Source organism: Rhamphochromis longiceps, linkage group LG5, assembly GCF_057381845.1.
Source record: "Rhamphochromis longiceps isolate RC_006_pf linkage group LG5, R_longiceps_female_GT1.1, whole genome shotgun sequence".
Classification (NCBI taxonomy): Eukaryota; Metazoa; Chordata; class Actinopteri; order Cichliformes; family Cichlidae; genus Rhamphochromis; species Rhamphochromis longiceps.
In genome coordinates this window covers 36392361-36405826 of record NC_140561.1, presented here as the reverse complement: position 1 = coordinate 36405826, position 13466 = coordinate 36392361, and the positions used below count along the sequence as shown (strand labels likewise).

At 38.0% G+C, this 13466-nt stretch overlaps 1 protein-coding gene across 1 annotated transcript in view; it reads left to right on the top strand.

The window, feature by feature from the left end:
* Positions 1–8020: 8020 nt before the first annotated feature.
* LOC146670506 (cadherin-22-like) overlaps positions 8021–13466 on the top strand; it is a 49081-nt gene continuing 43635 nt past the window's right edge. Inside the window, exon 1 of the mRNA XM_085407776.1 lies at positions 8021–9153. Within this exon, the coding sequence (XP_085263902.1) occupies positions 8920–9153 (234 nt within the window). The 5' untranslated portion in view covers positions 8021–8919. The remainder of the gene's footprint in view (positions 9154–13466) is intronic.

Sequence of the window (13466 nt, the reverse complement as noted above, 5' to 3'; positions counted from 1 at the left end):
GTGTCCCAGAACAAATGCATATCAACACACACGCAGATATAGATGTATTGTGCCCTTTCATGTCTGTGAATGGCCACATCTGTGTGTGAGAGAGTGTCAGAGACAGAGAGGCCTGTCTGCTGGTCATTGGCCCCATGCCTATCAGTTTGCAGTGATCAGTCTTGCCTGGCTGTCGTCTGCTCACTGCCAGCTGTCAAAGGGCTTGCTCTGGGCATGCCCACTGATGAGAGGCTGCAGCCATGCTCTAGAATCAATCCAGCACTCTAATAGGTCACGAATGGCTGCACAGTGCTTGCCAATAGCTTTGGACTAGAGAATGAGTAGAGGAGGGAGCGGAAAGAGATAGGGCAAAGAGAAATGAACAGGGAAGGATAGGTACTTCAAACATATATATTTTTTTAATGATTAATCATTATTTATTTATTTTTTTTCAACAAGGTTTACTGCCCACTGTTACAAAACAAAGGGGTGGTAATTGACATGCCGCTAATTTGCCTCTGCCAGCTAAGGCTTGTGACTCCTTTGTAGTGATGGCCAAGTTTTAGTAAAATCAGAACACACTAACATAAATCTCTCTCTCTCTGTTTTTCTCCACAGCTCATTACAGTTACCCACTTTTAGACCCAAGTATAAGTAAATGTGTACACACTTAATGGAATTCCCTAAGTGCACAGGCAGAACAGAAGGAGACGGATTTTCATGGAGGAGTGTACATTTTATTCTTTGGATGCCAAGCAGTTGGTGCTCAGCAAATGTTTCAGTTTGCAAAGCGACTTCTGGGCCATTGGTGCACACAGAAAATATTTGATACAAATGCTCTCTAATTAATCAAATTCAAACCGCCTGTCCTACTGTTAAATCATCTACTGTAAGGGAACAGGGAAAGCAGATAGGCAGAAAGAAATTAATTCTATCTTCCCAATGTTGTTTGCCTTTGAGGCAAAGAGGAATAAACAGTGTGTTTTTATTACTTTGAAGTTATCACTCCACAGCTGTAAAATATCTAATTGGAAACTTGAAAAGAAATATATTTGATAAATTTAAGTCAAGTGAAAGACTTAAGAAGAGTTCTGCCTCCCTTTCACGCTCTCTCTCGCTCTAAATACACACACACACACACACACACACACACACACACACACACACACACAAAGTAATAAAAGACATACATTTCCTTTCGTCACAAAATATATTTATTATAAACATTTTAAACGATGCTCTGAATCCTACAGCAGTAATGGCAAAGACATAATTTCTTGCAGAAGTTGTTAATTTAATAATGTAATGTTTCTCCTTTTTAAGTACCTTTTGACAAAAGCCATATTTAGGTTTAATTCTTAGCAGTTTTATTATTTTATCAGTGATATAGATCACTTCATTACAGATGGTAATTTTAAAATACTCATTAAAATAGATTAATAAACAAAGGTAAGTATAACAGCTAACACCCAAAAATGTAATTCTTACAGAAGAACAGCATTAGTTGTGCTTAAATAAAGAATATAAAGTATTTATAGTTTTCATGTGACACCCACCTGCGGTCCAATGCTCTTCAGCCATCCTTTGCTGTACTATCGGATGTAGTAACCAGCATTTATTGACAGCTGCCAGAAAGGTAGAGAATATGGCACCAACATGTGAACACCTGTCCTAACCCTGACTTACAGGCCAAATATCACCAATCCCTGTGTGGTGGGGCGTGGTCGGTGGCACAGCTGCAGCGAGGCGGACACACCTGAGCGGCATCAGCATTCACGCTGCACCTGCATTAAATAGTCCGTACTGGGTCCTGTCAGTGTTATTGTTGTCAGCGTGTGTGGCTGCGGGGTGCAAACCTGCAGCTGTTTGTGTGTAGCAGCAACCGTGATAATTAAAGTATGCTGGAAAGCATGAGTACATGGTCGGTTTGCCTGCCAGGTTAGTGACTGAAGACTATGGTTAGAGTGCTCACTGTGAAACCGACTGAACAGCTGATTTTACCATTGACATCACAGGTGGTGACAAAAATGTAATAAACACATTTGAATAATTTTTATAACAGAATAACAGAATTTGCTCCATGTCAGTTTGCAGCTCTTCACAATTTCACCTCTCCTGCTCAGGCCTGAAAATGATGAGGCTGTTCTGCTCTTTATTCTGCTCACTCTTTATTTGCTCAGATTAGTTCTCCACACTCTGGATACTTCATTCAGCTACAGCTCGCCCACTGCTTTGCACAGCCAGCAACCCGTCTGGTTTTCCGGACACACTACCCACTCTGACCTGCTCTGCTCAGGCTCAAAATCCCATCCTGAGCCTGGCAGTAATTATTCATCTTTTATCTGGTTACACTTCCTTATATATTTATTCATGTATTATTTTGTTACCTGTTGAAGATCAGGCTCTGGCTGCTGGGTTGGGGTCAGCAAACTCTCAGCTTTCTTTCTTGGCTAGCTGTGCATTAACATGTTGTCTGTGCGGATGAATGCAGAGAACCCAAGTTCTGTTAGCAGCATAATGCAGTTGTTTCTGTCTTGGACACAGCTTCACTTTATGTACTCATGTCCTTTTGTGCAATAAAAATAAAAGTAATTTCCATATCGCCAATTCTGAACAGCTGTGCTTCACTCCACCCTTTTCCTCCTCCCACACAGGAAATGAAATCGATACTGATATTTTTTGCTTTCTATCTGGAATGCAGACAAATGAAAAATGAAGAATCATTGTAACACAAGAAACAACTGTAATGTAATGTTACATTACTGAAAAATATACTTATTGTAGTAATCCATTACATTGTAAAACAACAAAAAACTGTCTTTAGGCTGTCTTTTCAGGGTCTTAGTTTTAAGTCTGTCTCTTAAAACTGTCTCCTCTGAGACGTGAATTGAACAAATTAATGAATAAAAGTAATTATTTAGACTAGAGATGGCACGATACCACTTTTTTATGTCCGATACCGATACCAATATCATAAATTTGGATATCTGCCGATACGATATGAATCCGATATAGTGTTTTTTAAATCAACAAAACTGTTTTTTTAAATATCTTGCTGCATTTTGTATAAGTTCATACTCAAGTTTAAAACAAGAACTACACTAAAGCTATTCTGTTATACCTGTATGCAAAAAAAAATATTTCATAGTTCAGTAATACTGATCAATCTAATAAACTTAAACCTACACCATCCTCCCTATTCTGGTATTTTAAAGAGTACTTAGCATAAATATTAAGCAACCTAACTAATAGGGTTCCAACTCCCAGCAACAACAAAAATAAATAAATAAAAAATAGGGAACCACCCCTCACGCACCACCTCATGATGCTTAATCGACGTAATCAACCTTAATTTGATGCAGTGTGAAAAAAAATGCACAGAAATCAATTATTTTTCAAGAAATATTAAATAGATTCAACATCTTTCTTCAACAAAATTGCAGACTGCACAGATGGTACCTTCCCAAAGGAAAAAGTACTATAGCTTACTAGGGTATATATATTAGACTTAATAGTCACTATATACAGTAATGGACTTCTATTCATTTTGCATCAAATTAAAACTTTGGGTGTCAGATAATTATTTATTAAAAGCTAGACATTTTAAATGAGAATAAGAAAGAAAAGTATGTCTTTGTGCCCCCTTTTCCCTGTTAATGCCCTATCGGCCCCCCTGGCTAAACTTTGCTAGATCCGCCCCTGCACAGTTACCAGCATCAGCTACGTAGAAAAAGATCCTCGAGTAGAAAGTAATAATAAATACATTCTAACAACAGCTGATCAAGCTTAAACGTGCTGCTGTTGTTCAGCCGCTGGTTTCCTCTTTCTGGTGCAAAGTGGGCCAAAAGCAAATTAGAGACACGGACTCGCGACAGAAAAGCCGATCAGCTGATCATTAAGCAGTTTCATGATCGAAGTAGCAGCAAGAAGAGGCAGTCGCTTGTTAAGCTTAACGCAGGAATGCTTTACAAACATTCAGAGATGGACTTACACACTTGCTTTACTTCTCTCGGGATAACTTTGTCGGAGATGAAATGCCGGGTTGCTAGCGAAGCTCCACATGCTATCCAGACCACCACAGGTCCCGCATGCCACAGCCGCTCTATCACGTGATGCATACTGCTCCGACGTGCTAACGTTCTGAGGTGAGTTACGGCGTGTTGCAAGTTTTGTGAGGTGCTTTCGTGATATTTAATGGATCGGATTACATTTTTTATTTTTCTCCGATATCCGATCCAGTAATTTAGGTCAGTATCGGACCGATACCGATACGTAATATTGGATCGGTCCATCTCTAATTTAGACATAATTTGCAAAAATAATGAACACTAGTCAGTGTCAAGTATGTGCTTCTTGAGTAACACATATCTTCTTGGATTTGGCATTTGGTTACTTTTAGTGTTCAGATAGAAAATAGGACTGCGTTAAAAGCCCTAGAGACACTACATTTGCTGCTGGTGTGTCGCTACAGGTGCCACTGTGAAAATTAAATAAGAGCCCAGCTAGTGTACAACAATTTATACTTCTTGCCAGAAGTTCAATCCTCGGGTAAGATAAACAGCGAGGTAAACTGCAAAATAAACAGTACACTTAACTTAGGGCTATACTCATCATAGTGCCTTTTTCTTCATCAGTACAGTGTGTTTTTAGATGACGCTAAACTGCATTTAGCAGCAAGTTTATTGGTTGAGTAAACTTTTGCCTCGCCAGACCTTGGACCTGAGATCATGGTGGATAAGCAGGACATTTTTTTTATACATGAATTTGCTAACCTCAGGGTTTTTGCATATCTTGCGGAAAAAAAACAAAAAACAAAACACCAGACAGATAGGTAATATGGTCCAGTAGTATGAAGACATGAAGTTGGAACTTGCTCTTTATCAGAACTGTGGGTGTGGCCTGGTCACAGTGGGGGAAAAAACGCTCTGTCATCCCCCATGCCAGGCAGCAGGGAATGGTCATTATCTTCAGTTACAAGTGGTGGATTTTAGAGAGGGATACATGGCAGACCCAGAAAAGCTTTATCACATTCTGTATCACTGCTGTCTGAGCAAAGCTCCATCTGAAAAGAATGCTGGAAAATAGGCCTATCGCTGCCAACAACCACACTCCCACTGTTAGTGGACACAGGCAGCCGTGTGTGTAGTGCCAAGGCACACTGTGCACCGTTGGTGTTGTTCTAACATACTAAAAGGTCTAGGGTTGTGTATTTGTGATGAGAAACAAAGTTGTCCCTGACTGCTAAATTATCTCACCGCAGTTCAGTGTTATGCATAGTGCTGAAAGACTACTGGGGTCAGAGAAGGCCTTGTATTCTGCGCATATTTAATACAATTTATTTTCAGCTGTCATTTTGACGTCTAGCAGTTCTGAAAACCAGACAAAAATTATTGTGCTGAATTCTACTTCATAACGATTTATGCACTTGATCTGAAATTGTAATTCCAGTACACCCCCTTTCCTTTACAGCAGTGTATCGCCACTTCTGCCTAACAGTTCTAACCAAAGTCACCACTTGACAGAGACTGGTGGGTTTTGTATAGATTGATGTACTGAAAACACTTGATGAGCAAAAAAAAAAAACAAACTTAAATGAGTTCAGTTGCTTAGAAATGCTTTGGTGGTAAGATACCAGACTAGTTATAACAATTGCAATACATAATGTTTTCAGTCGGTGTGTATTTGTGTTGAATAATTCTAATCTCAATGTTGACAGTAATAACCCTGTTTATGATTTTTGCCATTCAAATGGCCCTAGCATTCATCTCCTTCCTCTGTAAGCTCTTGGTAAGCTTATCATTGACAAGCCAATTTATAAATAAGATGGTAATAGGATCCATTGCTGGATAAACAACAGCACAAAATGTAGTATCCCCCCCCAAAAAACAGTCAGAGTAACAAACATGAACATGTTTTTAAAAGACATGGGTGGTCTGCTAAATCATGTGGGATTATAAGATGGAACAGAAGGGTCCTTTAATTTTTCAGATTCAATACACCCAGCTACCCTAGGCTAGTACGTAGCCCTGTTCTGGTTCTTAATAAAGTTGAGGAAAAATTTCTAGCTGGATTTGCTCCACTTTGAGTGAATGCATGTAGAGCATCTTCTGGGCAGCAATTGATATGTGGTTTGTTCACTGATGAACAGGGTTTCTCATTCCTTCCAAACATAGAAAGAATCACTGGCTGGCTGATGGCTTCCAAACGTGCCTGCCCTTTCCTAAAAAAGTTTCCAAGGACGTCTCCCAGATGGATCTCTTTAACAAACCATCTGGCACAGAGTTGTTAAACTCTGCTGTTTCAGCTACCTGGGGAAGGTTACCAGTAGCTACTGAGGAAAATGAATGTGCTATCATCATTCAGTTTTGGTTGAGCAATCAAGCCTTAATCTTTCAGAATGTTACAACCAAAAGTTAAATAAGAAAAATACTTGCCTGTTGCCAGTTTAGCCTCTCCATAGACTGCCATAGAATTTATAGATATAGATAAACATGCGACCTGATCATCAGTTTTGCATGCCAAAAGACAAAATCATTTAGTTTCTCATTTCATTGTAAACCTGTGGAAATTTGCTGCTTTCAAAATCCTTAATGTTAATATGCAATACTTGAACATTTAGTCATAAAATAAAATTTGCTATATGATTACTTACCTTAGAGTAGCACACCAATCCCTGCATCACACAACTGTAATAGTGATAATGTTTGTACATTTTCAAAACTGTATATTTTGAAATCAATGTGCAGTTTTTCTATTAATACTCACTGTGCTGAAGTTAATAAAGAGATCTGAGCTGTTTAAGTTACTCCTGAGCTGTTTCCCCCGGAGATTGGACACCCCCGGAGCAGTTGGTTTCCAATACCACGGACATTTCCTTGACCAACAGTCTGAGAAGGAATTATTTCCGGATGCTCCAAGCTTGCTACCGGGCAGCAGGAGAGCACGATTAGAAATTCCTTCTAAGCCAGCAGAAATAGGTTAAACCACCTGCTGGCCTTAGGAGCTTTTCTTCGGCTGGTGTTGCAATCTTCTTTCTTAAAGTTGTAAGGCCAGAGACATAGTAAATGTTATTGTTTCTTTTCCTTTTGGTCCTTTTGTTCTGAATGTTTCAAAGAGGCCATAAATCACACCCACAGCCACACAACACACTCTCTTTCATTTCCTCTTATATTCTCGGCCCTTTAATTTCTTCATGTCTTCCTTTCTGTCTCCTTTAGAACCCTGCTTTTACCCTCTCTGTCTCTGCTCTGTCAACTCTGCCTTTCTGTCAGCCTCTGTGCATGTTTCACAGCAGCCAAGGACCATGTCTGTTACCCCCTCCTACTCACCAATGTTTGTCTGAAGTATTAGGGGGTGTTGCCTCATTGGATAGAATTAATTGATTAATACTTTTATCCAATTAGTGTTCCCTCATGCAATTAATCAGCTGGCTGCGGTTAGGTCCGCTCCATCAGTTGGATGAAAGGCAGACAGATGCTTTGGGTTTGCTGTGTGATGAACAGTGACCTTTCTTGCTTGCGTTCCCTTTCTCTCACTCCCCCTCTCTCTTTTTCTTACTCTCTCTCTCTTTCCTTCCTATTTTCCTTCCTATTTTTCACTTGTCTAGTTTCCTGTCTTTCTATCCCGTTTTCACCATTCTCCAGCAAATTGTTGGAATTCTTGCTGAACACAAGAATTACTAATAGAAAAATGTTCGTTGCAGATAATCCTAACAAAACCAAAACACTTATGGGTTTTGTAGTTCAAAAACACAGAGTTAAACAAAGATAAATTAAACAAAAAAGCGGTGCTATAGGATTTGTTCTTTATTTATTATTTGTACATTGATTTAATATTGATTGTAAAGAGCTATGAAAAATTGACACCAATAATCCACAACAGGTCAAGTAAGGGAAAAAAATCCAACTAAAATAATAATAATATTAATAATGATAATCATCATCATCATTTTGCTGGTTAGTCAATCCTTAAATCTATCAAATAGAAACTATTTCCATACTGAGGCCATGACAACAGTGTCTTTTCTGTTTTACAGGTTCCCTCTTTTCCTGCCTTCAATCCATGATGGAGCTGTCATAATGGCTGAAAAAACACTGTAGGACCTTTTGAAGAATGAACTTTCCAAACCAATGGATTGTTTTGAAGGGCAAAGCTGTCAGAGACCAAACATTATCACCAACAGTAAAATCCTTTGGCCTTTCGTCAGTTCAAGGTTTCTGCTTCAGAAGGTAAAGCCAGCTGTGACTTTTCTAGGAGCTGAACTACTGAAGAGTTTTCTCTTCAGCAAAGTTTAATCAAGTCATTTTTTGGCAGCTTAGTATCAAACCACCTGAAACACACACCAGCTACTGGAGGTGACATGGCTAGAAGTGGAAATGGAAGCACTGCGAGCAGTAATCGATACGAAGTCAAAAATGGATGGAAGCTATCACTCTCAGTCTTCATAGGCATGCTTTTCAATGTCATTCTATGCTTGGCCCCCCTAATTCCTTCAATGATCAGTGAGCCTGTCTAGCAAAGCCTGTTTTTCTTGCTTTCAAAAACCTTGAATAACATTTTCCAAAGTCAATTTGTCCAGCTACTTTCGGTCACATAAACAACATATTAAGAAAAACAAACAATAAAAAAGACCCTATAAGTTGGAGTAAACACTACGAAGAATCAGAATTACTGACAATGTCACAGTGCAAACAGTTACTCTGCAGGTGGTACAACTCCTATATGCTCTCTGACCTGCCCTGTGTTTGGCAGATAACTTCAGATTGATTTCTGATCCCATGGATTAACTTTCAAGCTCTTTCACAAAGACCTTTAAGCGTGTCCTTTTGGAGTTTTATTTCAGATAAAACTACAACAGAAAACCTTCTCTTGTTTGCATGAATCTTTTAAATTACATGTAGACACAGGAAGGATTGTTTTTCTTTTTTTTTTTAAATCAAAATGGCTCCTTCATGGACATCAGGAGTTTGGACACTACTGGCAGCACTAACTCTACTTAGCTGCAATATTTTTACCTGGTGTGAAGCCTCAAGGACTAGTGGCACAACAACTTCAGGAGAAAGAGACCAAGAGCAAGGACCCTCATCACTTGAACGTGTAAAGAGAGGATGGGTGTGGAACCAGTTCTTTGTCGTGGAGGAGTATACAGGAACAGAGCCTCTATATGTAGGAAAGGTAAGACATTATGACTCATTACATAAATATATGAAAAACCTTGTGAACAGGTGTCAATTCCTTGAACTGTTGGTAGTGAAAAGAAAAAGAAAAGAATGTCTCAGCATGCAGTTAAGATATGGGTAAAACATTTCAGGTAAAATAAAGTATAATACTCTGGATAATGTTCAGGAAAGCTTTAGTGATGTACTGTGGAGGGAGATTAATATGTTGGCAAGCTATGTTGAGGTTAAAGTCAGAGTTTCATAAAGGTAGCTCTCATTTTACCTAGCTAAATCACCATGGTAACATATGCTATATGCAACCTATTCAAGCGAGCACAAAATTGTCATGGTTTCTTTTTAATTTAAAATAAGCTGTAATTCTAATATAGATTATCTGCTTAAGGAAGATGCATTACATATGCAACCATACCTAACTGAATGAAAGTTACAGCTGTAAAGTTACAGCAGTAAGAAACTTTGTAAAGGGCCTAAACTACTGTCTCGCTGGAATTGCAGCTAATAGAACTCAGAAACATTAAAAAACAGATAAGTTCTATTTCTAAGAACAAATAAAATGTATTATGTATTGAACTTTTCCCAAACTAAACTGATCTTCTTATCTCCTTTATTAGGCTGTGAGAGAATGTCAGACCTGAACACACTGATTAACATTTAAATAATTTAAATATTTAAACTATAGAGATGAACATGCAGCAGCTGATATGTTAGGAAAAAATTAAAGATCTTCTGCAAGAATATTCTCTTATCTTTGGATCACCAGTGCTGCATTTTACTGTTATCTTTTTTATACTCTTTAGTGAACTTTATCACCAATTCTTATGATAATGTTACGAGTGTCTGGAGTTGGTGACAAACTTTTAGTGCTGAAGAAGAGTCAAATGAGGCATCAAATCCCCCCTTTTGTGAGTGTGCATAGAAAGTGATGCCGAAAGTCTGACTTAACAAAGAAAGTCGATAACCTCTGACACCTGTTTCTCTAAGTAAGGTTTCAAGATTTTATCAAGACAAAAAAAAAATACTTGCCAACTTCCTTTGCAGTATACACTTTTTGAGGGACAAATTCCCAATTTGTTGTTAAAATACTCCAGATGCCTTATGTTATCAGGATGAAAGCATTATTTCTAAGAACCTCTCTCAATCACATAAGACTTTTTAATGAGCAATTCAGATCAGTTCCTTTAACCAAATGCTTTTGTTGTCCTTGTGAAACAGGGTAAATAAAGTGGCCAAACATAGATATACAGCAAAACAAACAGGCTTTCAAGGGCAGACATGCACTTATATATGAATTTGCTGTTTGAGGAGCTTAACACATAGTTACTCACCTACGTTATTTTACATGATAATTTATGTGACACCAGCATATCTCCTTTAAAATACTATACTCTACTAAAGCCGTTAAAAGGTATACATATTTTATAGAATAATACATGTTCAATCTAGAGTATACTGTAGACTATTTTGCTGTAATATTTGTGAAAACAAAATAATCAAATGTAACCCCTTCAGCTCACACAGCCATCAGAAAGGCAGTAGCTGGAATCACTGTCAGATCCTTACTCAGTTACTTTAAGTAGACCATGATCGTTGAGTGTTACCATAAGAATTCAAGAGAAGCATTCTCATTGGGCTCGGAAATCAGCTGACAGTTCCTGCAAGCATCCCTATCCTGCCCGAACCTTTACACACAATTGTACATACAGAAAAAAGTACACACAAATGACATTTGTAGATTTAAACTAAATATACTGTTTAGGCATCTATGTGTTTGCATTAACTGTCAACTCCTGATAAAAATCTGCATATTTATTCAATTTACATAAAAGAGAAAATGATTTTAGTTCAGGATAAAAGTGTGATTTGGTCAAAGTCAAAGCTCAACTACATTAAAAGCATTTTTGAACGGTCTAATTATGCACCTCTTCTAATCAGTAACCACAAATGCTTCCCTCTGCTCTTTGGCATTTGCTTTGTAAGACAAAGATGCAAAGTGGCCAGAATTGTTGCCAAAATGCATCACTTGAAGCCACTGAATTACTAAACCGACACTAGCACTAAAACCTTGCTTCCAATCAACAGCCATTTCATTGTAGTTGCATTTACTTGTCTTCTTTTTAACCTGCATAAAATTACCGAGTTCTTGAGATCAAGACCCTGACATTTTGAATGAGGAGCAAGAAATTAAATCCAAGTGGTTTGCTGCTAAGAACTACCTCTGAACAAACTCTAAACAATAATTTCAGCTTTTCTGTAATGCAAACACTGTGGCTATTCAAAACAAAAGTGCTGGACAGACGCGTATGGATTTTCCAATATAATGTAGGAAATATTTTCTTTAATGTTGACTTAAGGTAGGCATATACCTCCCACATGACTCATGCTACTGAAAGGAAGGCACCATTTTTAAAGAACATGAATACTTTGAGCTGTCAGGAGCTTTTTGGCTCCAGTGCAATGTAAGAGTCACTGTGGCTTCCAGACTTCTTTCAGTTCTTGAGCCAGTCTCTCTGAAAACCGTAGCCCACTGGCATAAAATTGAGTACTTCGATCTCATGCTCCACATAAAAAGCTTTCAGAGATTAGTCTTCAAAGCCAATTTTGCTCAGAAGGTCTCGAACTACAATATTTTTCTTTTCCTCACAGTGTACCAAGTGAATGGAAAAAAAGTCATAGATTACTCAATTACACTTACTTAGTTATAAGTCAAAACAATTACAAATGATTTAGTTGATACTGAATTACTAATTTGTATCACTTTTTTAAAGCTGACTAAAGTCCTTATTAAACTAAAAAAAAAAAAAAAACAAAAGCAAAAAAAAGCAAGGAACTATCTTACCCACCTGTCTTCAAGACATCTAAATCTGATGTTTTTGTCTTATTTTCTGTTCACTAAAAAGTTCCTGCTCCGGGGCTAGTACTGTCTGATCACCTTGGGAAAAAGCACAAAGACACTCACTTGTCAAACACTAGCCTGTCTGCTACAGTTTGCCTACAACATGTACAAATTCTCACGTTATGCAAAAAAGTATATTAAAAAGTATTTTTATATTTAATTGTAATGAGCAACTATACCAAAAATAACTAACAATAAATGCTTTGCAAGTACAGTGTAGTTAAAGACAACTTTAAAGACAGTTTAATATTGTTCTTTAATACTCCTTAATACATTGTTAGCCAATTTGTTAAATCATAAATGAAGCCATAAAAATTCTGTGTTTTTTTCTGTCTTTGGTGTTTGTTAACAAAGCCTCTGTACTTAGTGATGACAGCCTCAGCAATGCCCTTCCTTTTGATGTTGAGGACAATGTCTTCACACCAGAAATGTGATCAGTGAATGTCATTTTGTAATGTAATCATAGTTAATGGGTATATGTCAAATGAAATCAGTTTGTTATCATGTCAGTAGCAAGTGTGCATTTATTAATATTTTCACTTTTTTTTTTCCATTTCGTCTCATTCACATCCCATTCATCAGCTGTTGCTCATATGATCCTCAGTGACTTGATGAGAGTGGACACCGCGTATGATTCGATTGCTTTACGTAGGACGTGATATGAAAAGACAGAACATTAAAGCAGACAGAATGAGATACGGTGATGAGTCACATGCATCAATCATGAAATCCCCTTGTTTCTAATCAGTTAGACATGGCAATTGACCAGCTAATATTGCATCTGCATATATTGATCTCTCTTTTCTTACAAATGAATGGAGATGTTCTTTGTACCAGAGCCTGGTCTTACAGAATAATTATCCTTTGATCAGTATTTTTCTGCAATTGTGAATGTGATGAATTCCTGCTGGCAAAACCAATGCAATCCAAACAATGCAACAGGCAGCACTGTCTGTCTGCTGGTAGAGCAAGAGACAGAATAAAGCTGAGTGACATATGAGAAAAGGAAGGAAGCGAGAGGAAGGCTTCAAAGGGAGACTGGAAAACAAGAGCCTTCATACACTGACTGGTGATTCATTAAAAGGACAGGGTGCCAGGGAAGACAGTGAGCTGATATAAAGGAGCTTAAGGGAAGAGCTTGAGGGAATGATGCAGCAGGAGGGAGAAAAGAGATGATTTTATTAATAAAATTATCAAGTTATTGCATTTCATGTCACAAGGGCAGCGGCCAGTGCTATTTATGGCGTGCGTAAGTGTGGATGTGATTGTCTGGGTGTTAATACATGCTCAAACACAAAGTACCCTGGCTGGATTTTTGGTATCGAAACTATAATTTAAGCTATGAAGGATTAGAGCCAAGCATTGGCCCTCTGCATTGTATAATTGTGCATCTTGCTTTGCCCCGACACAGCAAA